The sequence below is a fragment of the Ipomoea triloba genome, chromosome 6 (assembly GCF_003576645.1).
Source record: "Ipomoea triloba cultivar NCNSP0323 chromosome 6, ASM357664v1".
Classification (NCBI taxonomy): domain Eukaryota; kingdom Viridiplantae; phylum Streptophyta; class Magnoliopsida; order Solanales; family Convolvulaceae; genus Ipomoea; species Ipomoea triloba.
Genome location: NC_044921.1, coordinates 21,421,293 through 21,446,135, shown reverse-complemented (window position 1 = coordinate 21,446,135; position 24,843 = coordinate 21,421,293). Strand labels below are relative to the sequence as shown.

Here is a 24,843-nt window from a genome sequence, read left to right as displayed (position 1 = left end):
TTACGTGGTGATAATTGCCACCATTCACTTTATATTACTTAACTAGTTACAAACATATATGTATAATGTGTGATAGAAAAATACTCACTAAATAGAAATAAAAGTGAAATTATATAATCAAAATAAATATAGATGTATATGAATCTATAAAAGAAGTTCTAGAAGTATAAAGAGAAAAAAATATAATAGATCAGATTGAAATAATCAAAACATTATTAATAATAAAAAAAAAAAGAAATATAAAGTTGGAAAAAAAAATTATAAGTACAGTGTAGAAGAAAATAAGCTTTATATTATTATATTTATTAGTGTTAACCACTTATGAAAGGAAAAAGAAGAAGAAGAAGAAGAATTAAAACAAAATTGAAAAAGTAAAAACTTGTGAGTGTAAAAAATTAAAGAAAATACAATATTTAAGTTAACACAATATAAGATTACACCAACACATTTTTTGTATATATCTTTTTAAAATCTTACCATAAATGACTTCTATATAATTTTAACATAAGATGTTGCATAACATTGATCTATGACATCGGGCTGACTAACACAAGTAGTGAATGAATATGAACTTGTTATGATAGTAAGGGTTCATTTACTTCATTTCTTTAATTTTTTAATTTTGGTTGAAATTTCATTTTCTCATTAGATTCTTTAATTTTTTGTTTCTTCTTCGCTTTTTAGTTTGAAAAGAGAGAGAAAAAAAAAGCTTCAAAGTTCTAATTTTTTTTTTAAATGTGATTACATTTTGGTTATATATCAACTGAATTGAGAAAAATAAAATGAAACAGAAGTATGTGACAACTAAACTAATTTATTTTAACGAAACTATTGTAAAAACTAGTATATACACAAGTAGTAAATAAAATAAGTTGGAGAAGAATAGATGTGAACATACTGAACTTACTACTGGTAAATTCTTTGCTTGGACTTATAAAAGATAGACACAATTTGACAAACCATATGCTGGTGGCACCAACCATTACAACTTTGTGTAAATCAGATGATAACAGAAATTTGTTTCAACAAGAAATGTGTCATGTTAGGGTAGACACAGCCCCCATTGCACTCCCCAATTAGGCATAGGAGTAAGACAAGGGCCTGATTTCCCTCTCTTCCTCCATGCCCAAATCAAGAAATATCATCTCAATCATATCCTCTATATATCCATGATGGCAATTCACAAATAACAAGACTCAAACTTACCACTTTTTACCTTTTATTATTGCATTTTACTTTTAACTAAAAATAACAATAATAAAATATTAGCTGTGACACACATTTGTTACCGGTAAATTATTGTGTGGATCATGATCCACATAGCTGCGTGTACCATGAATATAATGTACATTTTTAATATACTAAAAGTACATTATTTTTGTACTGAAGGTACAATATTTGATAGTATATATAAAATAATATACTTTCAGTACTTAAATAATGTACTTTTAATATATTAAAAATGTACTTTATTCTTTAAAAAAAAAGTACTTTATTTTTTTGGTGGGGATTTCTTTTTTTTGGTGAAAAAAAAAAGTACTTTATGTTTCTTTTTTAAAGTACTTTATATATATGGTCCACATAGTTGTGTGGACCATGATCCATGTAATAATGATTGTTTCTTATTTTATATGCAAAAAAAAAAATATTTTTAGTCCATCAGTTGTTCCTTACTAGCCGTTTTTGTCAATAATTTTTTATTGTTGTAATATACACCTCTAATTCTTCAAAATATAATTTTATAGTTTTGTTACTTCAGGGTTAAAACTATAACTCTTTTAAAGAGTTAGGGGTGTATATTGCAATAGTAAAAAGTTATATATGGACTAAAACAACTAGTAAGGTTCAATTTTCCCAATTTATATTATTAATGAAATTTGAAAAAAAAAAAAAAACAATGTTATTATTCATGACAGATTTACACAAGCTAAATTGAATAGAGGAAGGATAATTCGATTGTCTTGTTTGGATACAGAAGTAGGAATAAACTCTACTCAAAGTGAGTGAGTATATAGTCTACTTATTAAAATTACAACACTTAAAATATCAATTATTTAACAAATATTTTCGATACAATCAACGCACTATAATAACTAATCACGTACAATATTACAATATCTTAAAGAATAAAATATCAACTACCTCATGTATAAAAACTAATATATAACTCACTAAGATTGGTTTCGCTAATATATATATACACTTCTCAATCTTAATTTTTTGTTCTGAAACACTCAATTACAATGTAGTATATGTTTTATACCATCTCAACCTATTTCAACCCGAAGGATCAATGTCTCCACCACCGAGATTCGATCCACCCATTAACAATTTTAATTAATTAAAGTAAAAAAAAAATCCTATTGTAAACTTAAATTTTGACATTTGTTTTTGACTTTTTGGAACCTTAACTACTATTTTTGTTTAAAGATAAAAATCTCAAAGTAAATCTCATGGAATTTGTTTAAATTATTTTCATACTAATCAAGTGGTTGACATAGATTGTTTACACAATATTAGTAAATAATTTGAATGTAAAAGATGTTGAGCCTCTTTAAATTACACATCAAATATTCGCTTGAAAATACTTTCCAAAACAATATCGTAACATTCATAATTAATTTTGAAAGTGAATTTTTAAAGTGAATTTATTTTTAAAAAATCGAAGGATATATGATATTTAGAAAATTATAATAATAATTAGTATTATTTGACTAAAAGTTATCATATCTTTGTTATATCCTTCGAATGAAAATATACTATACCATAAAAATATTGACAAAGTTGTCAATTAACATATCGACTAATTCGATTTTATATTAACTATATCTTTTTATAAAAGTATCAAATATTCATGTTATACTATTATTTGCATATCTTGATCAATATGGTTTTACATTAATTACTTTAGATTTTTTTATATGCCCGGGCGATTATTTTGGTGTGATATTTTAATATTTAAAATTTATTTATCAATATAAAAAGTTAATTCGATATGTGGCTAAACTAACTCCTGAAAACAATAAAATTTACAAAAACAAGTGAATGGAGGGAGCACTAATTTCACATGATAATGTAGTGTGATATAATGATTCAAGAAGGATATTAATTTTTAGCTTCAATGATTGGACCACCAACCTAATCAAATAAGAAAAATAATACGAGAAAATGTATAGAAAGCGATACTCCCCCTACACTAAACAACAGAAAGAAAGATTTAATTAGTATAAACATGTGATAACAGTATTACTCCCTAAACAAGTATAAATATTTTTTGAAAATAAATAATACTTCATTTGCCTCATTTTATGTGTATTGTTCAATTAACGAAGTTTAACTAGCGTTATTTTTAATTTAATTTTTCATAATATTAAGTTTAGTATTAGTATATAAAATTTATATATTTAGAAACTAAATTAAAAATATTATTCGACATTATTTCAAAAAAAAAGTATTATTCGACAAACTATTAAATTTAATAATTATTAAAAATACTAAAAAATAAACAAACGAAAACATAATTGATTTGACTAATGATAGTAAATATGAAATAAAATGAGCAAAGCTAAGTAAAATTTAATATTATGTATAAATTTAACATTTTTGTTTTTGAAGTTCAGTAAGTTGGGAAAGTAGTTATGAACATATACTACATTGTAATAGAGTCAGCATTACTCAGTAAGTTAAGAAAGTAGTTATGAATAGATACTACCTTATAACAAGGTCTAATAGTACTCAAACAATAAATATTTTTATTGAAAAAGAAAAAGAAAATACAAAAGAGACGTTGTTAAAAGGCAAGAATTATGAACATAAATATGAGCGTAAATAATGACGTGTCAACTTTAAAATTAGACCGCCGCTCCTAAATATTTCTTTTCGAACAAAAAAATAGAAAAAGAACTCGCGGTACTTTTAAAATCCAATAAAAAAAATTATATTTCGTAAAAGAGGAAAAAGAAAAAGAAAAAAAAAATAAAAAGCAAAAAACTCCACTCTTCGCTCTCTCTCTCTGCATCGTTAATAAATTCAGACCTTCACTTCATCGTTCTCTCTCTTCCAGTCGATTTCCCATATTTCTCTACCTTCTATTGCTTCTATATCTATTTATATAAGACTTTTGTGTGCATATAAACAAAAGATAATATTATTGTTTCAGGAAATAGATTAGGGTTTTGATTCACACACTTCACAGGTACGTCTCGTGCTTCATCAGCATTCAATTCTGTAAATATTCAATTTTGACCTAGATTTTTTTTTCTGTTAATTTCTCTGTTTTTTCCAATTTCACGGTGTAATTCACCTTTTTCATGGATCTTATTTGTGTTGATTTTATGGATTTTTTTTTTCAATTTTAATTTGTGGATAATTTGATTGTATTGATGAAATTTAGGTTTACTGTTTACTTTTTATAATTTGATCAGGTGATGTGTCCAACGAGTGATTCGATTGTATCGAAAAAGCACCGCTTCTGTCGTAATTTGATGATATTTGATGATGCTAAATTATGTTTAGGTTTACAGTTAGCTTTAGGTTTTTCCCTTTATTTCTTTTTTATTTTCTTAATCAATGGAGTTACGTGTGAAAAATCTCCATCTCAGTAATGGAGGAATGTGAATTCTTCTGTAGTTAAGGTAGTCTATTTTTAGGTTCATTTAGTGGTGGTGATGTTTGTTGAGTGTTAGGTTTCGGGATAGTCGATTTAAGAAATGGCAGATGTTCAGCAACAGCTTCAACAGAAGCCCGAGAGCACGGCTGGTAATGCACGTGCTGAATTTGAGAGGGGGCTCGAGGAGCTGATGCGTGGTCATTTGGATGAATGTATGTCATATGCGTCATGCAGTTCTGCTAGGAACACCGAGGATGATGATGATGAGGGTGAGCAACTTGTCAGGAGGAGGAGGAGGTCCGACTTAGAAGGTGATGATCTGGCTGAGTCATCTGCAGCCAGGAGGCGCCACTCGCGGATTTTAAGCAGGTGGGCTGCTAGGCAAGCACAGGAGATGATAACAACAATGGAAAGGAGAAATCGTGAGTCAGAGTTGATGGCACTTGCTGGCTTGCACACAGTTTCCATGCTTGATTCATCATTCTTGAGAGAATCACAGTCTCCTACTTCAAGGCACCAGGGTGATGTTGAGAGAATAAGCAGTCAGGCATCAAGCATCCTTCGAATGTGGCGGGAATTGGAGGATGAGCATGGCTTGAACCGTGCCCGAGAGAGAGTGAGGGGAAGACTAACACAGCAAAGGAGTGTGGATTCTAATACAAATGTCTCCAGTTTAAACATGTCTGAAAGCAGAGAAAGTGATAATCAGGGTAGTTTGGGGGATGCTAGTGAGAGTGAGAATGACTATGGAAATTGGACTCATGATCCTATTAGACAACAAAATGAAAGTAGGGAGCATAACAATTCTAGCCGGGAACAATCTCCTGATCTAGGTGAGGTTGAGAGGGAGAGAGTGAGGCAAATTGTACGGGGATGGATGGAAAGTGGTATCACTGACCCATCATCTAATGTTGCCCAGAGGAATGGTGTTCAAAGAGGGGAATGGCTTGGGGAAACTGAGCGTGAAAGGGTTAGGATTGTGAGGGAGTGGGTGCAAATGACCAGTCAACAGAGAGGATCACGTGGTGGCCGTCGGGAAGAACAACACAATGGAGTTGGTGCTCAAGTTGATCGGGTTCGCGAAGGGTCTGTTATTGACCATGAGGAAGGTCAGCCAGAGCATATTCGCAGGGACATGTTGAGACTGCGTGGAAGACAGGCTCTAATAGATTTACTTGTGAGGATTGAGAGGGAAAGGCAGAGGGAATTACAAGGACTGTTGGAGCACCGTGCTGTTTCGGACTTTGCTCACCGCAATCGCATTCAGGTTAGTTTGATATCATTTATGCTTGTGTTCTCATCTAGATGTCTCTGTCTGCTTTGGGATGGTACTTGGCCTTCTGAGTAATTTATCTGATTTTTCACATGCTTGCCTTTAATACTTTCTTTTCTTGGAAGTTGGCTATGCCAATGATATTTTGGATGTCAATTGTGGTATTGGATATTTTAGTCACTGCACCTGATTTGTTATTTGACATGCAATGATGAGAGAAGCAGCATTCTTTCTTTGCCCTTTTGTGTTATTGGCAGGGCTATCCCATTACAATATTAAGACTTCCACAGCCCCTAAAATAGTGTTTCCATTTAGTTCAGTTCTTTTGCACAGTTAAAGCTTGAGAATGTCTTTTGCAGCACTCTCACTTTTTTTGTCTTACAGATATCATTATGATTTTAAATATACTTCTTATTTTATTTTATTTTCCAGTCATTACTCAGAGGTAGATTCTTGCGGAATGAAAGGCCTGTTGAGGAGGAGAGACAACCTTCAGTGGCAGCTAGTGAACTCATTCAACTAAGGCAACGTCACACTGTTTCTGGATTAAGGTATTTGACAAGTCATTTTGCAATGCATCATATGCTCTGGTTCTACTTGTTTGCTTGTTGATATTTGTGCACATTGACCTTTGTTCTTTGTTTGGTTTTCCTTTCTTCCCCTCCCCCTGGTTTTGAAGTGTTCTTTCTGTGATAGTTTTATCCCCTTATCATTATTAGGGGATCCTTAAAAAAATGATTTTTTAAAATATTATCATCTGAAGGATTAGATGATTTTTTTGCATGCTTGCTATGCCAATTATTCAATTACCTGAAAAGTTCTCATATTCAATTATCATTTGATTTAAGAAGAGTTGCTGAGTTTGTCTCAAAATTTACCTGCTGGAACATGTGATGGTTTAGGATGTATGGCTTATGATTATGTAAAATTTTGACTATAGCTTTGCCTGTCATGCATGCGAATTCATTTTCTGGATAATTTTGTTACCCGGATTTCCTTTTATTTTTGTACTAAATCAAGTTGGTCAACTTTCATCTCAAGCAGGGATGGATTCCGCTCCAGGTTAGAAACCATAGTTCGTGGTCAAGTAAGCAGCCACTTTGAATCTTCATCTCACAATACGAACAATGATTCTAGAAATAACGAGACTCATGCAAATGCTTCACAGGAGGTTCAAAATGAAAATCTTGAGCAGCCACAGATGAGGGATCAGGAAGGTAACGCTCATCAGTTGCTTGAACACAGAGAGAGCTTCAATGTTAGCACAGCTGATCAAAGTACGAGTCAGCAGATCCCTCACAATCAGGGAACAGATCGGGTAGTGCCGGTTGCTGAAGCTGAGGCAGGAAATCAAGGGAATTCAACTTCTGATGAAACTGCTGAAAACACAAGTAGAAACTGGCAAGTTAATTCAGTAACTACTCAGCCCCTTGAAACAGCAGGGGATGCAGTTACAGATGAACAACCTGTGCGTGAAACTGAAGAAGTTTGGCGTGAGGATGGTTCACGAGAAGCCGTGGAGAATTGGTCAGTGGGGCCTTCTGATCCGCCTAGAATGCGGCGATCTGTTCCAGTTCGGAGATTTAATAGATTTCACCCCCCTGAGGACGATAATGTGTACAGCATGGAACTCCGGGAACTTCTAAGCAGGTCAAAAAAAAAATCTTTTTATTTGATAGCTTAGTTTTCACTCTATGGTTCTGACTATTTCTATTCTCTATAGTATTTGTTGAAATTTCTGTTTATTGCAGGAGGAGTGTTTCCAATCTTCTTCGAAGTGGCTTCCGGGAGAGTTTGGATCAATTAATTCAATCATACGTAGAAAGGCAAAGCCGTGCGCCCATTGACTGGGATCTGCATAGAAACTTGCCTATCCCCACATCACCGGATAGGGATCAGGATCAGCAGAACGATGAACAAAATGAGGATCAGCGTGATGGTGTTGTCAGACCTTCACTTGTACTGCCGTCTCCTCCAGTGCCTCCACCACAACCGCTTTGGCATCAGGATTTGCATCACTCTGGCTGGTCTCGTCATAGTGTCCATCGCTCTGAACTAGTAAGCTCACATGTCAGGCTTTCAGCACTATGTTCTGTTATATAAATCAGTGATGTACTGATGATCTGTATGTGTTGTATCTTAAAAGGTCGCTTAGTTATCTCCTCTTTCTTCTAAAGTGTTTAAGTTTGATATTATGGCCTGCTAGTACTAGCGAACTATTGATATCTATGCATTTCGTTTGCTAGTTTGAATTGATGACCATATGCATTCTTTTATGGAGCAGGAGTGGGAGATGATAAACGATCTGAGAACAGACATGGCCAGATTACAGCAAGGTATGAACCATATGCAGAGGATGCTGGAAGCCTGCATGGATATGCAGCTGGAGTTGCAGCGCTCTGTCAAGCAGGAAGTTTCAGCAGCTTTGAATCGATCAGCTGGTCAAGGTTTGTCTCCCATTTCATGTGCAGTGTAATTGAATTGATCAGCTGGTCAAGGTTTCACCCTACTTGTTTAAATTGGGTTAGCTGACTCAAATATGTTGTCAGGGGTTGCAGAGACCTCCGTGGATGGGTCTAAATGGGGCCACGTGAGTAAGGGTACCTGCTGTGTTTGTTGTGATAACCAAATCGATTCCCTGCTGTACAGGTATCTTACCCAACTTATTAGCATGCTTTGAAAAACAAAAAAGAAGAAAATATTCTGCTTGTATCAATTATTGAGTTAACGAGAGGAGGAACTGATTATTTTGTGATTTGCAGATGCGGACACATGTGCACCTGTTCAAAATGTGCAAATGAATTGGTCCGAACCGGAGGGAAGTGTCCACTGTGCCGGGCACCCATTGTTGAGGTGATCCGAGCTTACTCCATACTGTAGAGAGTGATGACTGAAATCCAAAAATATATATATATATTATAAGTTGATAAGAATGTTAAGGGTGGGGAGTAACGACAGTCAGTGTTATCTTATATATTCACTGCTATGGTGTGCTCCTCAGAATGTAGTGTAGAGTATTTACTTTGCCGATGTTCTTCTGATTATTTGCAGAATGCTTTGCATTTGTATAGTTGGAAAAACAAGTGGCCCCTTTTGCTTCCTAATTCGTTCGTAAATAAAAGATCAATTCTTTGTCATTGCTTGAAATATGTGTTATTATTAATAATCCTTCATTCTTTTGGTACTTTGATTGGAGATCTCGCAGAATTCAGTATTACAATGGATTTTAATTCAAAGTTTAATTATATTGAAAAATAAATCAAACAGTAAAATCCTACTTCTTTTTTTTTTATTTTCGGTCAACCACCAAAATAAAAAATGTTTTTGAAAAATGTGTCCATTTTTAAAAATAATTTCTAGAAAATATTTTTGTAATTTCTAAACGATCCTAAGTGAGTTTTTTACTCGGTTAATTAGATTTGAAAAATGAGATTTTAAACATATTTAGGATGTTTTTTTTCAAGTTACTTATATAATAGGATGTTTTTTGTTCAAGTTACTTATATAATTGTAATAGAGTCAATAGTATTTTAAAAAAAAGTTACTTATATAATTGTTATATCATGGACTAATGTGTGCAAAGTGAACTATGGTCTAAAACTACGAAAGCGGCACAATTAAAAGCAACTTAATACATAATCAGGTTAATAAATCTTATTCAAAATTATATTTAAATGCAAAATAAGCACAATTATATAATTGTATTACTCTCTTTGTTTCTTTTTATCTGTTATATTTACTATTTATTAGTCAAATTAACTCTTTCTTTGCTTTTTAAAAATTGATCTTTTGTGTATAAAGTACTTTCTCAGTAGGTTCTAAGTATATAAATTTTATATACTAATCATACACTTAACATGAAAAATTGAATTAAAAATAACTTTAGTTAAACATGGTTAACTTAACCAAACACAAGAAATAAAACTACTATGCCAATACAACAAGTTTATAAGCCGCATAAACACAATATTACAAGTCTATAAACTCAATACATTAACTTCATACGATATTGACATATTCAACTCATAAACCTCTAGTATTAAATTATTTAACAAAAGTCCACATTATGAATTTAGAACAAAGTTAGAAATACTTGACTAGATTTTGGCTACATCAATAGTTGAGATTTTATCACCTCATTTTTTAGCTTAGAACTCCTTCGATCTCTAGTCTATGTATATATATAACAATAAATATAATGTGCCATCGAAACAGAACATCTCTTTCAATTTATGAAAAAAAGAAAAATGATACGGAGTAATAATCAAAGTTTAGGCCGGAGCGGAGGGTTGGGAGGAAAGGTGAGTTTGGGCATTCATCTCAGCTTTGATAGCTGCAGCCAACTGGTCATAGGCTTCAGCCCAGGCTTCTTTCATCTCTTCGCTCCATTTCTCCCCCATTGCCTCTTCCACTGTTCTCAGTAGAGCTTCTTTCACAACCTACCACCATTATCATCTTAATTAATTATTTAATATATATATATACTCATGATCAAATGAATCCATCCTTATAGATATGGGCAAAGATGAGTAGATAGGTACGTACCTGAAAGTGAGGTTCAATGACTCCCTTTTGAATATGAACGGCTCCCAGATGCTTCAGAGTTGTGCCACTAACCACAACTTCACCCTTCTCTCGCAGCTGAACCGCTGAATCACACGTCTGTCAAGTGTCAACCAACCAAACGCCATATCAAACTATTTACCTTTAAATATTTTTTTTTTTTTTGTGAATTGGGTATTTTATATGTTATACAAAAATTGGTATTTACAATTCTAACTTTTTATATTATTAATTATTTTAGTATTATTGAATCAAATTTAATTTATGTATTAATACGTACAGTAGTAACATTTTAAAATGTATAAGGAAATTAATATGCTAAGTAAAATAATTGAATAATTAATTATACAAGAAATAAAATGGGATAGATAGAGAAATCAAATGAAACCAGATAAATGTACAACATTATCCAAAAATAAATAAATAAATGAAGATATATACATATATAGTTCCAATGAAGCTAGCTAGCTAGCTAATGCTTTCATCTGAATGCCACGTTACGTTCCTTATCAACAAAATTAATAATGGATTAGCTGACTGGGGAATGAGAGGTACGCACAACATTTCCGAAAATATCACTATCACTATCAGTATCTCTTTTATTAATAGTTTAATAGGATATATCTTTTCAATGCTCGCTACTAAATTTTTTCTATAATATTATATTAAACTTACTATTTTTAGAAATAGCACGATAGTATTATTATTATTTGAAGAAAATATTATATTGTTGCAGGAAAATAATTAATTTAAGAAAGAGATGAATTGAACTAGCTAACTGACCAACTTGAAGACTATGATAGCATGGGATTTGAGCTTGGGATTGTTGTGAGGAACTTCATCACTGTCCTTCAGGAACGAGAACATATCCTTTGCCGCTGGTGCTATCTCCAGGATTCTATATATATATTTATAGTCCAATTAAATAAATAAATAAATAATACTCGATCCGTAGAAAATAAATATAAATGATGATACTGACAGAGTGAAGAAACGAAGACTAAGTTGAGGAATGTTGTGCTTCATCTCTTGCCATGAATCCTTAACCAGAGCTTCTTGCTTCTCTGAGAACCCCATCTTTCCGCCTCTTTATTATCTTCTTTTCTTTTTCTCTCTCTCTCTTCTTCTTTTTTCGTCTATTCTATATTTGTACTCAATCCCGAGGACAAACTAGACTTTTCCTCTCTTGTGTATATAAAATATAAAGCAAATTTCACTTTTAATCCTCGACTATTGTAACATTGCTACATTTAGTCTTATTCTTTTAATTTTATCATATTACATCCATGATTTTGATCAATTTTTACTTTTAGTCATCGACTATTATGCATTACCACATTTAGTTCTATTCTTTTAATTTTACCGTATTATATCCAAATTTCACATTTAATGAAAGTTTTCACATAATTAAGAATCTAATTCTGTAATTCATAACCGGAATCTGGATGCCAATGCATTTACACCACTCAACAATACTCACATTTTGGGTCATATATTTAAAGATCTCTTATTTCACATTATTCCTATAAAGGGAGCAGTAAGCTATAACATATACTTCTGCTACATCTGCTGATGTACTAGGAAATGGCACATTTAAGGTAACAGCTGCAACTGAATCTAAGAACATCAACAAACTATATATGGCCTAGGGGCACATCGATCTACAACGGTATATATGTATATATATGTTGTATAGCACAAGAAGTTAGCATGCAACAGCTTTGTTACATCCAACATGCTACTCTTCAACTGGAAGTGCATCGAGGAACTGTCTAATTGTAGCACGTTCCATTGGAGTGAGGTCAGGATCATCGCCTGACAGCCTTTCCCGGATTGCAGCGCTTGTGCTATCAGTGTTAATGTCAACAACCTATAAAAAAAGACAGTTAACAATAACAAGAGATTGACAAAGCGTATGTTTTAAGAAGTAATGGATGTTGAAAGGAATTATTATCCCGCAAAGGCTGAAGTACTTGCTCGTTAGAGAAAAACCATTTTTCGTTAAAAGGCAAGATATAGGTACAAATAGGCTATGGGGAGAACCGAAGAACAAGATATGCATCTTCTGATAAGCATGCATCAATTATCTGTAATGGGAAATAAATCGAGCCTCACTTTCACGTAGTTGTTGACATGCCCATCTTTGTTCGGAGAAGTAATGGGCTCAAAGCTATTGCACACCCACTCACCATCAACGATGTACTTGTACTCGTAACTCCCTTCCTGTTAAAAGAAGATCGAAACCTTGTTTTTCAAAATACTTTGTGAAACAATGGATTTCACCTGCTCTAACATATCAAAATGTTGGATTAGGTTAGAACTCAACTGCAGAGGTGTAACTCTGTGTATTCTTGGAGAGATTATGGTTTCCTATATTTTTTAAGCATCATCTATGTGGAAATAATTTTTTTTTAGTGCTACTGACTCTATTACATTGTAGTATCTGTTCATCTATACTCTCTCAACCTGCTCTAGAGTCAATATCGCCTCCACTGAGGCTCGATTTATGTGGAAATAATAAGTTGCCCGAACTGCCTATAACTTCCCATATGAGGGCATCAAGGCTATATCGTGCCTGTTCAATATAATATAACTCAGATGCATTAACCTCAATCTAACTATCTAAGAAATACAACCCGCATTCAAATGTGGGTATATCTTTCCATGACAAGCTCAGCAACATAAAGGGAAAGGTCCTAACTAGGAAAGTCGTCATTTTAAGAGAAGGGTATACGCTAGGAAGTTCAAAACGATATTTAGTGGGGTTCTGTGGACTTAAGGATATGCTAAGGAGATAAAAATTAAGTCAAGAGGAATATTGACAATGAAAATATATTGAGCTTCTACCATAAGAAATAGCACAATAGAATCCTTGATATATCACTATGTCAAACTGCATAACCAAATTTGCAGATATTTACATACCAGTAATAATACTGAAGGAAAAAACACTATAATAAATATAAGCATCATTAATTATAATAGAAAATACTGTATACTTACTGGCAATTTCCTATGGAGAGTCCATGAACCTTGTTCTTCATCAAATCCCAGAGGTACTCTCTGAAAAGAATTTTGAAAGAGGTATCAGGTATTTATAGCATTCTTGCTCAGTGTTTTTTTCTTTCTCCTTTTGATAGTTAAGATTCTGGATAAGAATGTAAATTACAATAAAAACCATAAATTTGTAGCAGTTGCAAAAATGTATTTCTATTTGAACATACTCATCCAAAGTCAATGTTCTATCCATCTTTAACATCAGACTGAACCCAGATTACTTATATTCATGTCACATCAAATGCTAAAAGAGACCACATCTTGAATAATTTTCTAATATATATATATATACACACACAGGGTCCCATTCAGGTGAGAACACCTTTAACGTGAGAACATGCGGACTTCTTCAATAATGCACAGTAAGTTCTTCATCAATGCACAATAACTACTCCAGCCCCGCGACTACCACACGATGCACCACATCTACTACATGAATGCACGGTAAGTTCTGCATGATTGCACGAAAATTACTACACGAATGCACGGTACAAACCCACCCGCACGTCCTCCAGGCATGTTTGGGAGCCGTATTGTGCGCTGATGTAGAACTTACCGTGCATTACTGAAGTAGTTCGCATGTTCCCACGTTAAGAGATGTTCTCACCTGAAAATAAATCTACATATATATATATACACACACACACGGAGTATAATGGACATGGAGAAATCGGACTGTTAGACTTTCCAAAAAAATGAAGCATGTGCCACCAGGGAAACTTGAGCATTACCTGGCCCCAACCAATATCAAGTCCAGAGACTTCTACATTGGAACAATCCTCACCATTCCATGTCAATGTTATAGGACTCTTCTTCAGACCTGTAAGCTATAGCCAAAAAGATACTTCTTTCAAGAATGATCAAAACAAAGACAAAGAACCAGTCCTACACAGGCAAGGAAGGTGATAAAAATGATGAGAAACCGAAAGCAAATTCGGACTCACAATATCAGCAGTGGCACTCTTTATGGCATCCAACTTTGGAAAGCATGAACGTTTGCTCTGTAAGAGAGACAGATTTTAGATATACTAACACAGGCAAACACAAAGTATTCCAATACATAATCAAATGAGGAAAGAGAGAGCGAGAGAGAACAAAACAAGATCCAAAGTCCAATTTATTCTCTTTCTTTTTCTTTTTCGTGCCAGAATAACATGTTATGACAACTCATAAACCTAAGCACTACTCTCTCTATTCTCAACACGAATTGTCACCTTTGAATTTTTGGTAGGATCTTCTTAAGGTAAATGCTATTGGCCATGGTATATCGGTATCAAATATGCTGAGTATTTAAAAATATAACGGATGCAGAAAAATAAATCACCATTATATTACATTTCATGGAGAAATGAAGCTTCATGATACATGCTCAAGTTAAAAACACTTACCATAAGCAAATTGTAAGCTTCGCTAAGTCTATATCCTTGAACCCAGAACATGTACGCCAACTGCAGTTCAAATAATCAGATAAAAGAATTAGTGTGATCTGACTTCTTTGCATGTCAAATAAATTAAAGATGTTCATATAATCAGTCTATTTAAAGTTCACAGAATAATGGGAACCAACTCCGTAATCTCATTTTTTGAAAGGTACTAGCAAACATACAGCCAAGTAGTAACAAGCCTTAAGAAAATAAATACATGGATCATGGATGCATAAACAGAACCGTCAAAACGGGCTTAGCCCGCCCGGCCTACGAAAGGGCGGGCAGGCTTTGATATTTTGGGCCCGTATTTTGGCGGGCCCTACCCCGCCAGCCCGTTTCGACATCTCTATCAGCATAAAACAAGATCCATCATTTGTATCATGTGATTAGTTCATGAAAGATATCGCATTCCTTGAGGTAAGAAACAAACAGATACCGCAACTGCAGGCGCTCTTCCAAGTCCAGCAGTGCAGTGTATGTAAGCTATACCGCCATTTTTATTGATGGCCTTATGCAATTTGCTAACCACAGCTGGAAGCCGAATCCTCAAATCAAATGCATCAAAATCCCTGCTTCATCAAGCACCATCAAGTTAATTGAGAAGCATTACTCGTCCTCGCCTTTAGTAAATTGCACCATCACATCTGATTCAAGCATGATATATATTCTCCAGCAAATATTGCAAGAGACTTGTCAAACTTTATGCAGATTTCAAATAGTGGAAAAAGTATTGTCAATTTCTACCTCACATAGATATGAATTTTCCCCTATTGCTCTGTATGGGAAGGCCAGAACAAAGAATAAAGACAAAGTATGCTTGAGTCTTGCAGGCCTCAATATATTGATAATCTTACATTATTGCCATGCCTCTTCTAAGTATTTATTCGTTTTCAATAAACAAAGTTTCTGGGGAAAGTGGGATTAAGAAACTGCACTTTATACATTTTCATATGATGCCTACCATCATGAAACAATTCAAACAATTACCATATTCTATTACCAACCTTATTTCAGCACGCACATGCTCAATGTCACCACATTTGGTTGCATACTCAATAATGGCACCGATATCAACCCCAAAGTATCTAAAGAAGAGAAATTAAGGACTTGAATAAAACGCAGAGCATTGAAATAGATAAACTTGTCTGGCAAGTGTTTGAAGATCAGAACTACTGCAATCTTTTGGATACTCAAGATCAGAATTTTGTTGCAAGCAAAAAATAGTTTTCACTCCAATCTTGCGAAGCTTGTCCACATCCTCAGTAGTCTGTTATTTGAGGGATTATGAAAATTAGACGGAATATATTTCTGGAAATAATGGCATGTCAAACACTACAAGGAAGCGTGCATCACCTGTAGGCATGACCCAACAATCAAATCTGGACGGATAAAGTTGTAGTTCATTCCCAACTCGTGCCTATAGGTCAAGACTGTAAAATAATGTTAGAAAGAGAACGATCGGCAGCTAGTCAAGATATAAATGCTAACCTGAAGCATGAAGCCGGTGTATATAAAGATGCGTGATAGATTAATACATGAAAAGATTCTTCATTAGGCTAATAATTATCCAGATTTCATGCTAATTACAGTTGACAATTTATACAGCAAAAGATGTCTATGAATCACTGTTATTTTTATTTAGTTGGCAATTGACTCACCAGCTCCCATTGCTTCAGTCATATCGTGACTATACGTTTCAGATTTGTCCTCCATTTCAGTATCTTCCTTTCCTATATCAGATTTTTCCTCCATTGCAGTATCTTCCTTTCCTATATCAGATTTAGAACCATATATTGCCTGAAAGAAAAATGCTGAAGAAGCATTAAAGAACCCTAATTGACAAATAAATTTAGATATGACAGAATAAAAAATCACTGACAATCGTAAGCAAGCAGGGGGAATCAAGTGGTTTCCTTTGATGTGCATGCTATTCAGTTTTAATTTACCTCTCAATGGAATAATTAGTTAATTACAAAACAAACACATTGTCCGCTTGACAGACCAGTAGAACTTACTGCAGCTAAAACTTAGACATTAATGAAAATCAAAGTCACTTTCTTTACCCTCAAAGAGCTGAAAGAAAGATTTCATGGTACTTGGGGGTCTCAACTTCAAAAACAAAAGCCAGCATTTCAATTACAGTGATCAAACTTGAGAAGAAAGACTTTCACTAAAAGCTCAATGCATCATCCAACTGATGCTAAATTTAACTTGTAAATATGCATAAATGCATATTGATAACTTAAAATTTGGAATTTTCGGAAGAACTTAATGAGCCGTTAATCTGTGGATTCTGTTTCTACCTGTGCCACAACCCTCAGGCGATGATCAGTAGCTGTCACCACACCCTGGATTGAAATTTTATGCATAATTAAAAAAAAAAAAAACAGTTTTAATTAAGAGAAAAACAAAAAATAATATAAAGTGTTCTTGGATGGTGACGCGATATCTAAAAAAAAGTGAAGCGATAGATATTACAAGAGTGGTGTTGACAGAGGGTGGTAATAAAGGCGCTCTGGGAGTGCTGCCTTTGAAGCTTTGCAGACGTGAAGCATGGAATCTGAGAAAATTCAGTGAAATTTGGCACTTAACGAATCCCAAGAACTAATCAATCCCATCCATAAAAGGAACAATAAATGAGTAAGAAGGATAGTGGATTTTTGCAGACCTGATTCTTGAAGTTATTGGATAGTGAAGGCAATTCATCTTTGGAAGTTATTGGATACGGATGAATCTGATTCTGGAAATCTTTTACTGGAATTTTGTGCCTGAGAAAGATGTAATGAGTGAAGCTTTACTGATATTTTATGTTTGGAAAGGGTATTGCCTTTTTTTCACAGGCATGATGCCAAACCAGTCCACTCACTGACTCACGGATTGCGCCAAACAAGTTAATTGCTCCTTTATTTAAAAAGAAAGTTATACTACACTTACCCTCAAATTCTATTCTCCCTTTTACTTCATAATGTGATAAATAATGATGGATTACCAAGAAAACTAGAAAAGTATCTACATCAATTGTGAGAGTATACCAATCAATTCATTAAAAAGTCTCAAATCAGATATATCATCTACTTTCAACAATTCTAAAAAGTATTCATATACTACTAAACATATTTGTTCTTCATGACTCACATAAAATTAGAATAATAGCGAAAAAATTTCTTAAAGAGAGACGTAGGATTAAGATAATAAGATGTAAGAAATAAGTTATTTGATTACATTTAGATTAGTTATTTGATTACATTTAGATTCCCGTCTTCTTGCAGTCTCAGGTAAGTTAGACTTCCATATATTCTAAGTTTTTTTTGTTTTATATTATAATTATAACACAATTTATTTTATATATATATATATATATATATATATATATAAATGACCCCTACAAGCATAGGTGTTAGGCGATCGCCCAGCCCGTCCTTGCTCGAATCAGTCCTAAGTCCACGTAATAGTTTAGGCGATCGCCCAGCCCGCCCTTGCTCGGATCAGTCCTAAGTCCACGTAATAGTTTCCTATTTAAAATGGAAAAACTAAGTTCAAAAAGGAGATTTTTATATTAAAAAAATATCAGGTGTAAAGATAAAATTAGAAGATAGTTGTATTTTGAGTTAAAAGACACAAAGCTAAATCAAATATTTAAGGAAATGAGTCAAATAAGTTATTGGACTTTATCTAAAATTAAAAAATAAATAAAACTTTAAAAAATTATAATTGAACACATATACTCACTGATTTGATGCAATTAAACCGCAAATTATTATGTAAACCTGAATTTTAAATGTTCACAATTTACCTTTTAAAAATTTACAATTTGTATACTACGGACACGCAATGCGTATGTTCACAATTTATCTTTTAAAAATTCACAATTTATATACTACGAACACACTTTATGTGTTTTGACTTAGAAACACAATTTATATTCTAGAAATTTATAATTCCAATACTAAAAATGCGCAGTTTAAAACCATGGTATACCATCTCCAATTAAACTTACACTTTTTCAAATAATTAAAAGTACATAATATATTTTCCTTAAAAAAAAGTACATAATATATCCGGAATACTTGTAGAAAACTGAGTCCGTAATGTTCATAATGAATATTAATCCACAATATAACGATTAATCAATAATTGAACAATACAGCCAAATTTCAATTACATTGTTGGTGTAGACCCATACTTTAAAAAGTTAAAAGGTGCATTTTTACTGATTTAATTTTTTAGGGTTGAAAGACAACAAGTCTAACGGCCTTGTCTCAGGAACCTGTCTTGATTAGGAAGAAAGATTATTAAAAGTATTACGACAATATAGTCACAAAATTTTAAATTTCACTCTTAGTAGGAGCAATTCATGACTTTTGTAGATTTAGCCAACTAGCTATAGGCAACCGACAAGTTTTAGTAAGTGTTTTAGTAAGAGCGTCCGTTCCGTAATTTGAGTTAATCAGTTATACACAACTTAAACGGATTTACTAGTGGTTGGCTAGTTGCAGTTTCCCTCGTCATCCAAGAGTATTAGTAGGGGATGGCTACAAACCTACCAGGTGTTATATGCGCCCAAAAAGAAATTGAAATGAGATGCAAAATATGTCAACCAAACATTATATTTTTGTTGTCCAAGAGAGTATACCAAATGACTAATGAATTTTGGGAGTAAGGTTTTTTGTCTTTGATTCTCCTCTACACGATGCAGTGTAGTGGTTACCATGGGACAGGATAAACTAGAAGGTCAATCACCTCATCAGTCCAAAACTAGAGTGGAATATTTGCAGAGCTACAAGGAATTTGGCTTCTGATCATTGCTGCATTCAAGTACACCCAAATACTCTAACATTTAAACAATAATTGGTTCTTGGAGAAGGCTAAGAGGTCATTACATATCTAATGGTCCAAAACTTCCCCACACATTTTGGTCATCAGATGCTGAGTCTCCAAGTACAGAGTCGATCTTTGGTCTCGCGGATGGATCGGGAAAGTTCCAGAAGGAATCCGAATTCTCGAAGAATATGTAAAACGCCACAGCTGATGCTAAAAACAATCCCAACAGTAACAGATATATCTGCCATTCTGAAACGGGCGAAAGGAAAAAAGAAAATCGGTCTCAGATTCTGAAACGCAGGAATTGAAAGACCACGTAGAGAGGGAGGGATACCTTTCCAATCTGCTGCAACGTTCAACTTGGTCACCATTAGTCCCCATTCAGCAGACGTGGTAAGAACAACCCTGCAGATGTAACAACTATAAGACGATAGAATGAAGTGTCAGCATCCTGACAGTTTTCCTTTTTCGTTCTATTTTGTCATCGGTGTATTATCAAAGTTTCACAACTGTCTCGCTAATAAGTTAAACTTTTAGTTGAGACAGAACACATCCTTCAATTTGATATCTGCTTTACTGAGAAGCTACACAATGTGTTGAGATTTGATAAGCGTTCTTAGCCTATGGAACTATAGAAGAGCAGACATACCTTTCACTAGGACAAAACTCCAATGACGTGATTTTTGAGCCTGAGTGGAGTCTTCGACTATAGTGGGAAACCTCCATCTTTTTAACCTCAATAATGCAAACATCACCATCGTTGCTTGCCCTGCATTTTCACGAGAAATAGGCAGCAATTAAACACATACACATCCCGAAAAACCCATCATGCGTGTAAATATGTCTCTGATCATTAGAAATCAGTGAAAATTCCCTATTGACTAGCACTGGTGCTGCATAGTTTATTTGAGATGATATTTCCCATTAAAATGTCCACAAGGAAAGAAGATTAGAAGACTTACACAGCAAGATATTTCCCGTCCAAACTAATTGACATAATGGAAGCTGGCTTTTTAACTAGACTTTTGTGTCCAATTTTCCTCCACTCACTAATGTCCCAAACAGCAATCAATGTCTTATTGCCTGTTTATTGTGGAAAAAAAGATTCAGATTCAACTATTTGTAAACAAACAGAAGGGTAAACTTCATAAACTACAATCAGCCTGTTAGCCTACCCTTTTGAACAATGCAAAACAAGAAAGGCTTTGTCCCATCTTTAGAAAAGCGGCAAAGTTCAATCTTCTCATCCTGTGGTACAAAAGGGCAGGATACGGGATCAAAACCTTGAAAAGTATAACGCTAAGTACTACATATAAGGAGTTGTTAGTCCATATTAGACATACAGGGTTTCGAGTAAGAGTTGTCACAGGAACACCATCACTGGTCTTCCATATCCTCGCCATACCATCAGTGGACGTTGATGCTAAGAACTCCGAATCTAAGCTGAAGTACAGCAAAACACGAGGATAAAAGGTTTCAGTTTTGTTCCAAGATGTATAAACACATATGTGAAGAAGATGCCCTTAAGTCTACCTAAAATCCATATCTTGGAACGACTTGTGAGCCCTTGGTTCATCTACAATAACGCGCATATTTGGCCACTCAAACAGTCTAAAATGTCCATCCTATAAAGCGGGAAACATATGACAAGAGGTAAAGCATTCAAATACGAGAATTCATTATTCAAGACCATTTTAGTAATCACAAGAATGCTTACAGCTCCACCGGAAGCCAACCTAGATCCATCAACACTAAACCCCAAGCACTTTTGAGGACCAACATCTTGAAGAGGAACCAGTTCTTTGCACACAAGTCTTAGGTTATCTTCCAGACCACACAACTCGAACAATCTGTGTACAAAAGGCCATACTTTTAACAGATTGAGTAGACCACAGTGGAAACATAAATGATGCATAACAGAATAAGAACTACTCCATAATTAAAGATCAAGAATGCATTCCCCATCTTATCCTAGTGGCAAGCTTAATCAGATTTATTTAAATTAATTAAAAATAAAAAAATAAAAAACTTTTTAGTCAATCTCCAAAAAGTGAGGGTACTGACTTGCAGCCAGAGGTGGTTGAGCAAACGACGTCGTCTCCACTGGGATGCACCGCAATGCTCACAGGATCACCTCCTTCCTCAAACAAATACTTGGCCTACAAACCCAGTTCACAAGAATTTCAGTATGGCGAGTAAATTTAGAGCAAATGAATAAAGGACACTGCTTTATTATTATTATTTTTTTTTTCTGAAAATAATCAGAGCAAGAAAATTTTTTTTAAAAAAAAAAGGACCTTGGGAGATGGAGAAAGAGAAGTGGTCTTGGGATCGAATGAGAAAACCTCAAGCGAGGAAGGCCTCGACTTGCCGACCACCAACAGATGCGCGTTCTCGGGCCGTCTGATCCACGACGCGCACGTCACCGTCCCTTGCTCCGACGCATCTCCGCCGGCCATCTCCCCCGTCTGTTGAATTCCCCAATACCCTTATGACTATACGTATAAAACCACAGAAGCAAAGCAGCAAATATTGGGGATTTCAACAGATACTGAAGGAGAAGAAAATGATTGTTCCTTTGATTCTTTCTTAGGACTCTCACACTTATTTTAGGATTTAGGACTCTGTAGGCTTTATCTTTCATCGGGTTTGGAGAATTGGGAGTGGACCCCACGTAAAATGTCAATGTGCCGGGTGGGGTCCGCAAGGAACCAAGTAGAAAGGTCAACGCAACTTTGCTCCCGATTCCGAACAACCTCGCCGGATATTCCCTCACATATACCCATATACCTATGCATTCCTTCAAAAAAGATGCGAAAGAGATTAAGCATGATCTGTAGAGAAAGAATAAAGAAAAAGGGGGTGACTTTGGAATTAGACAAAGATAGGAGAAGCAGAAAGGAAAATAAGAGTAAAAAGGGAGGAAAAATGCATGCTATATATTAGTTGGAAATTGGAATCCGAGAGTGCATACATGGGAAATTTGTTAGTTAAGATCAATTTGAAAATGTAATTTAACAAAGTTTTACATGGTATCAATCTTCTCTGATCGGAATCTGACCACCAACAAAGGATTTCAAGATTAAATATTGCGCTAAGCTCCATCAGTGCTCAAGCCTCTTTGTTCGAAATTGTGATCAAGTGGTTCAAAGTTTTTGAGTTTATAAAATTTTTATTTAATCTAATGTTAGCTTTGTAAGTTGTACTATTCACAATCATATCCTCCTATCTAATAAAGCCATATCGCCATAGCCAATCACATTGTAGCATTTTCCCGCCCATAAAAAAGGGCTCCGTTTTGGTCACCTACATCTGTACACACGTTTTAATATAAATGTATTGCTTTCTATTCATTTCGTTCACACTAGGCCTGAATCAAATATTTATGTCTTTTGCATAGCTCGATGCACTAACTGATTCATTGCAATTATAGTTAACAAAATCCACAAAACGATGAGGGGATAAAGTTATTGATTATTACTTGGGTATTGATCCATAATAGATATATGTATACATCTCTACATGTATATATATCCACCCTACCCCTATTGAGGACGTTTACAATTCCGTAGCAAAGTTAATGATTCATTCATTAATGCTGGAAGCCTTTACCAATGTAAAGGCTCCTTATATACCCAGATACCTGAGATACGTATCACCAGTACGATACACATCCCAGCAAGTCTCTCTCTCATTTTCTCTTCTGCTTTCTCTGATCTGCATTCTTTTCTTATCCTTTGTTGTCCAAATGTCTCAGCTTCACGTCCTTGCAAGTAACATATGCCCTGATTACACGCGTAAAGCTATTAGACTACGGTTAGTAAGGACATATATTGTTAGCGAAGGAAGGAACACTGATGTAATCAAAGTCAAGAATGTCTATTTCACGGTTGTGAGGTCAGTTTATTATAATGCATTCACATCTATTTGTTTCTATCCACTGCAATGTTTTTTTTTAGTGTTTATGTACTAATGATTAGTAATATTTGATACAACTGTTTTTAAAATAAAATGTTTGATATAGTCACTTACCCAATAAATCTTCCTTATAATCTGCATTGCATTTGATAGGGTGATTCTGTGCCTAAACTTTGTTTTATTCAATTAAAGTTCGTATTATCTGCGAAATATGTAATACTGGACTGACAATATATAAAGCATTAGGTATGATTCACATATTTGTAAATGCATTAGGTATGATTCACTCATTGTTTCAATGCAAAGTTAACCAATCTGTAAGTATTAGTTCATAAAATATGCATTTCCTCTAATCTGCATTCTTTCATATATATTTTTTTTGCCTACTGGAATGCTAATTTACAAACTGATTGTCTTTTTTTTTTTTGTTATGTAATGCAAATACATTAGCTATACATACCAAGTTTGAAAGTAAAACTACAGTTACTAAAATAAAACTACAGTTACAAATACATTAGTAAGTGTTCTACCTATAGGTTCATTGTGGTAAAGCAACAGATTTGTAGACTGTTGAACTATTAAAATACTAAGGGTGCGTTTGGTTCGCACATGGGAATCGGAATCGGAATGGGTATCAAATACTTGGTAATGGTAATGGGTTTTGGTGAAAGTATTTAACATGTTTGGTAATTGGGTGGAATGGGAATGATTATTAATAGTGAGGAAGAAATGAGGAAGGGAGATGAAACCCTTATGTAATAAGGGTATGGGTTTTGTCATTAATGGGGTATTCCAAACCCATAGTAGCATTCACAAAACCTATCAACCAAACACAAACAATCACTTTCATACCCATTCCTTATGCCTAAACCCACCAACCAAACACACCCTAAAACTGTTGGTAAATTGCAGGGTTTTATGTGTTGAAACTGACAGCCCAATACCAAGTCTGACAATGACAAAAATGGGAGATGCCACTGATTGCTCTGTCAAGAGATGTTTGCTGGACGAATTCTTAACTATCAAGGCCCAAGGGTTTCAAAAAAGTCAAAGAGACCTCCGTGAAAACTGAAAAAAAAAAATTTACTTTATTGTGTTGTGAGGTCTAATGAGAGTTACACTGTTCTGGCCTGTAAATGCATAACTTTTAAATGTATGGCTTGACATTTTTACTT

General features: G+C 34.3%; 4 protein-coding genes across 5 annotated transcripts; 1 reads left to right on the top strand and 3 right to left on the bottom strand.

Annotated features, from left to right (window-relative positions):
* The first annotated feature begins 4,012 nt into the window (after nucleotides 1-4,012).
* On the top strand, nucleotides 4,013-9,029 carry LOC116022246 (golgin subfamily A member 6-like protein 22). 2 transcript variants are annotated; one of them, XM_031262874.1, is made up of 9 exons: nucleotides 4,014-4,195; nucleotides 4,425-5,876; nucleotides 6,315-6,433; nucleotides 6,927-6,969; nucleotides 7,051-7,532; nucleotides 7,634-7,940; nucleotides 8,167-8,329; nucleotides 8,432-8,531; nucleotides 8,645-9,029. In XM_031262874.1, the coding sequence occupies exons 2-9, from the start codon at nucleotides 4,710-4,712 to the stop codon at nucleotides 8,760-8,762; spliced, it is 2,499 nt and encodes an 832-aa protein (XP_031118734.1). In that variant the 5' UTR covers nucleotides 4,014-4,195; nucleotides 4,425-4,709; the 3' UTR covers nucleotides 8,763-9,029. The 2 variants fall into 2 exon arrangements, with proteins under 2 accessions (XP_031118733.1, XP_031118734.1); XM_031262873.1 differs by having other exon boundaries at nucleotides 4,013-4,195; nucleotides 6,927-7,532.
* Nucleotides 9,030-9,858: 829 nt separating this feature from the next.
* Nucleotides 9,859-11,576, bottom strand: LOC116022081 (non-symbiotic hemoglobin 2). The gene is made up of 4 exons (XM_031262637.1): nucleotides 11,428-11,576; nucleotides 11,229-11,343; nucleotides 10,428-10,544; nucleotides 9,859-10,321 (listed from the first exon to the last, which is right to left on the bottom strand). The coding sequence occupies exons 1-4, from the start codon at nucleotides 11,520-11,522 to the stop codon at nucleotides 10,154-10,156; spliced, it is 495 nt and encodes a 164-aa protein (XP_031118497.1). The 5' UTR covers nucleotides 11,523-11,576; the 3' UTR covers nucleotides 9,859-10,153.
* A 300-nt stretch (nucleotides 11,577-11,876) lies between these two features.
* On the bottom strand, nucleotides 11,877-17,784 carry LOC116021665 (phosphoglucan phosphatase DSP4, amyloplastic-like). The gene is made up of 14 exons (XM_031262126.1): nucleotides 17,598-17,784; nucleotides 17,408-17,489; nucleotides 17,233-17,277; nucleotides 16,588-16,726; nucleotides 16,283-16,359; nucleotides 16,120-16,196; nucleotides 15,934-16,014; nucleotides 15,366-15,498; nucleotides 14,891-14,950; nucleotides 14,447-14,503; nucleotides 14,234-14,329; nucleotides 13,449-13,508; nucleotides 12,561-12,668; nucleotides 11,877-12,315 (listed from the first exon to the last, which is right to left on the bottom strand). The coding sequence occupies exons 1-14, from the start codon at nucleotides 17,633-17,635 to the stop codon at nucleotides 12,184-12,186; spliced, it is 1,185 nt and encodes a 394-aa protein (XP_031117986.1). The 5' UTR covers nucleotides 17,636-17,784; the 3' UTR covers nucleotides 11,877-12,183.
* Nucleotides 17,785-19,518: 1,734 nt separating this feature from the next.
* LOC116021847 (SEC12-like protein 1) lies at nucleotides 19,519-22,354 on the bottom strand. The gene is made up of 10 exons (XM_031262339.1): nucleotides 22,048-22,354; nucleotides 21,815-21,909; nucleotides 21,468-21,600; nucleotides 21,284-21,375; nucleotides 21,094-21,193; nucleotides 20,926-20,998; nucleotides 20,713-20,833; nucleotides 20,400-20,519; nucleotides 20,085-20,155; nucleotides 19,519-19,999 (listed from the first exon to the last, which is right to left on the bottom strand). The coding sequence occupies exons 1-10, from the start codon at nucleotides 22,207-22,209 to the stop codon at nucleotides 19,806-19,808; spliced, it is 1,161 nt and encodes a 386-aa protein (XP_031118199.1). The 5' UTR covers nucleotides 22,210-22,354; the 3' UTR covers nucleotides 19,519-19,805.
* Between the last annotated feature and the right edge of the window lie 2,489 nt (nucleotides 22,355-24,843).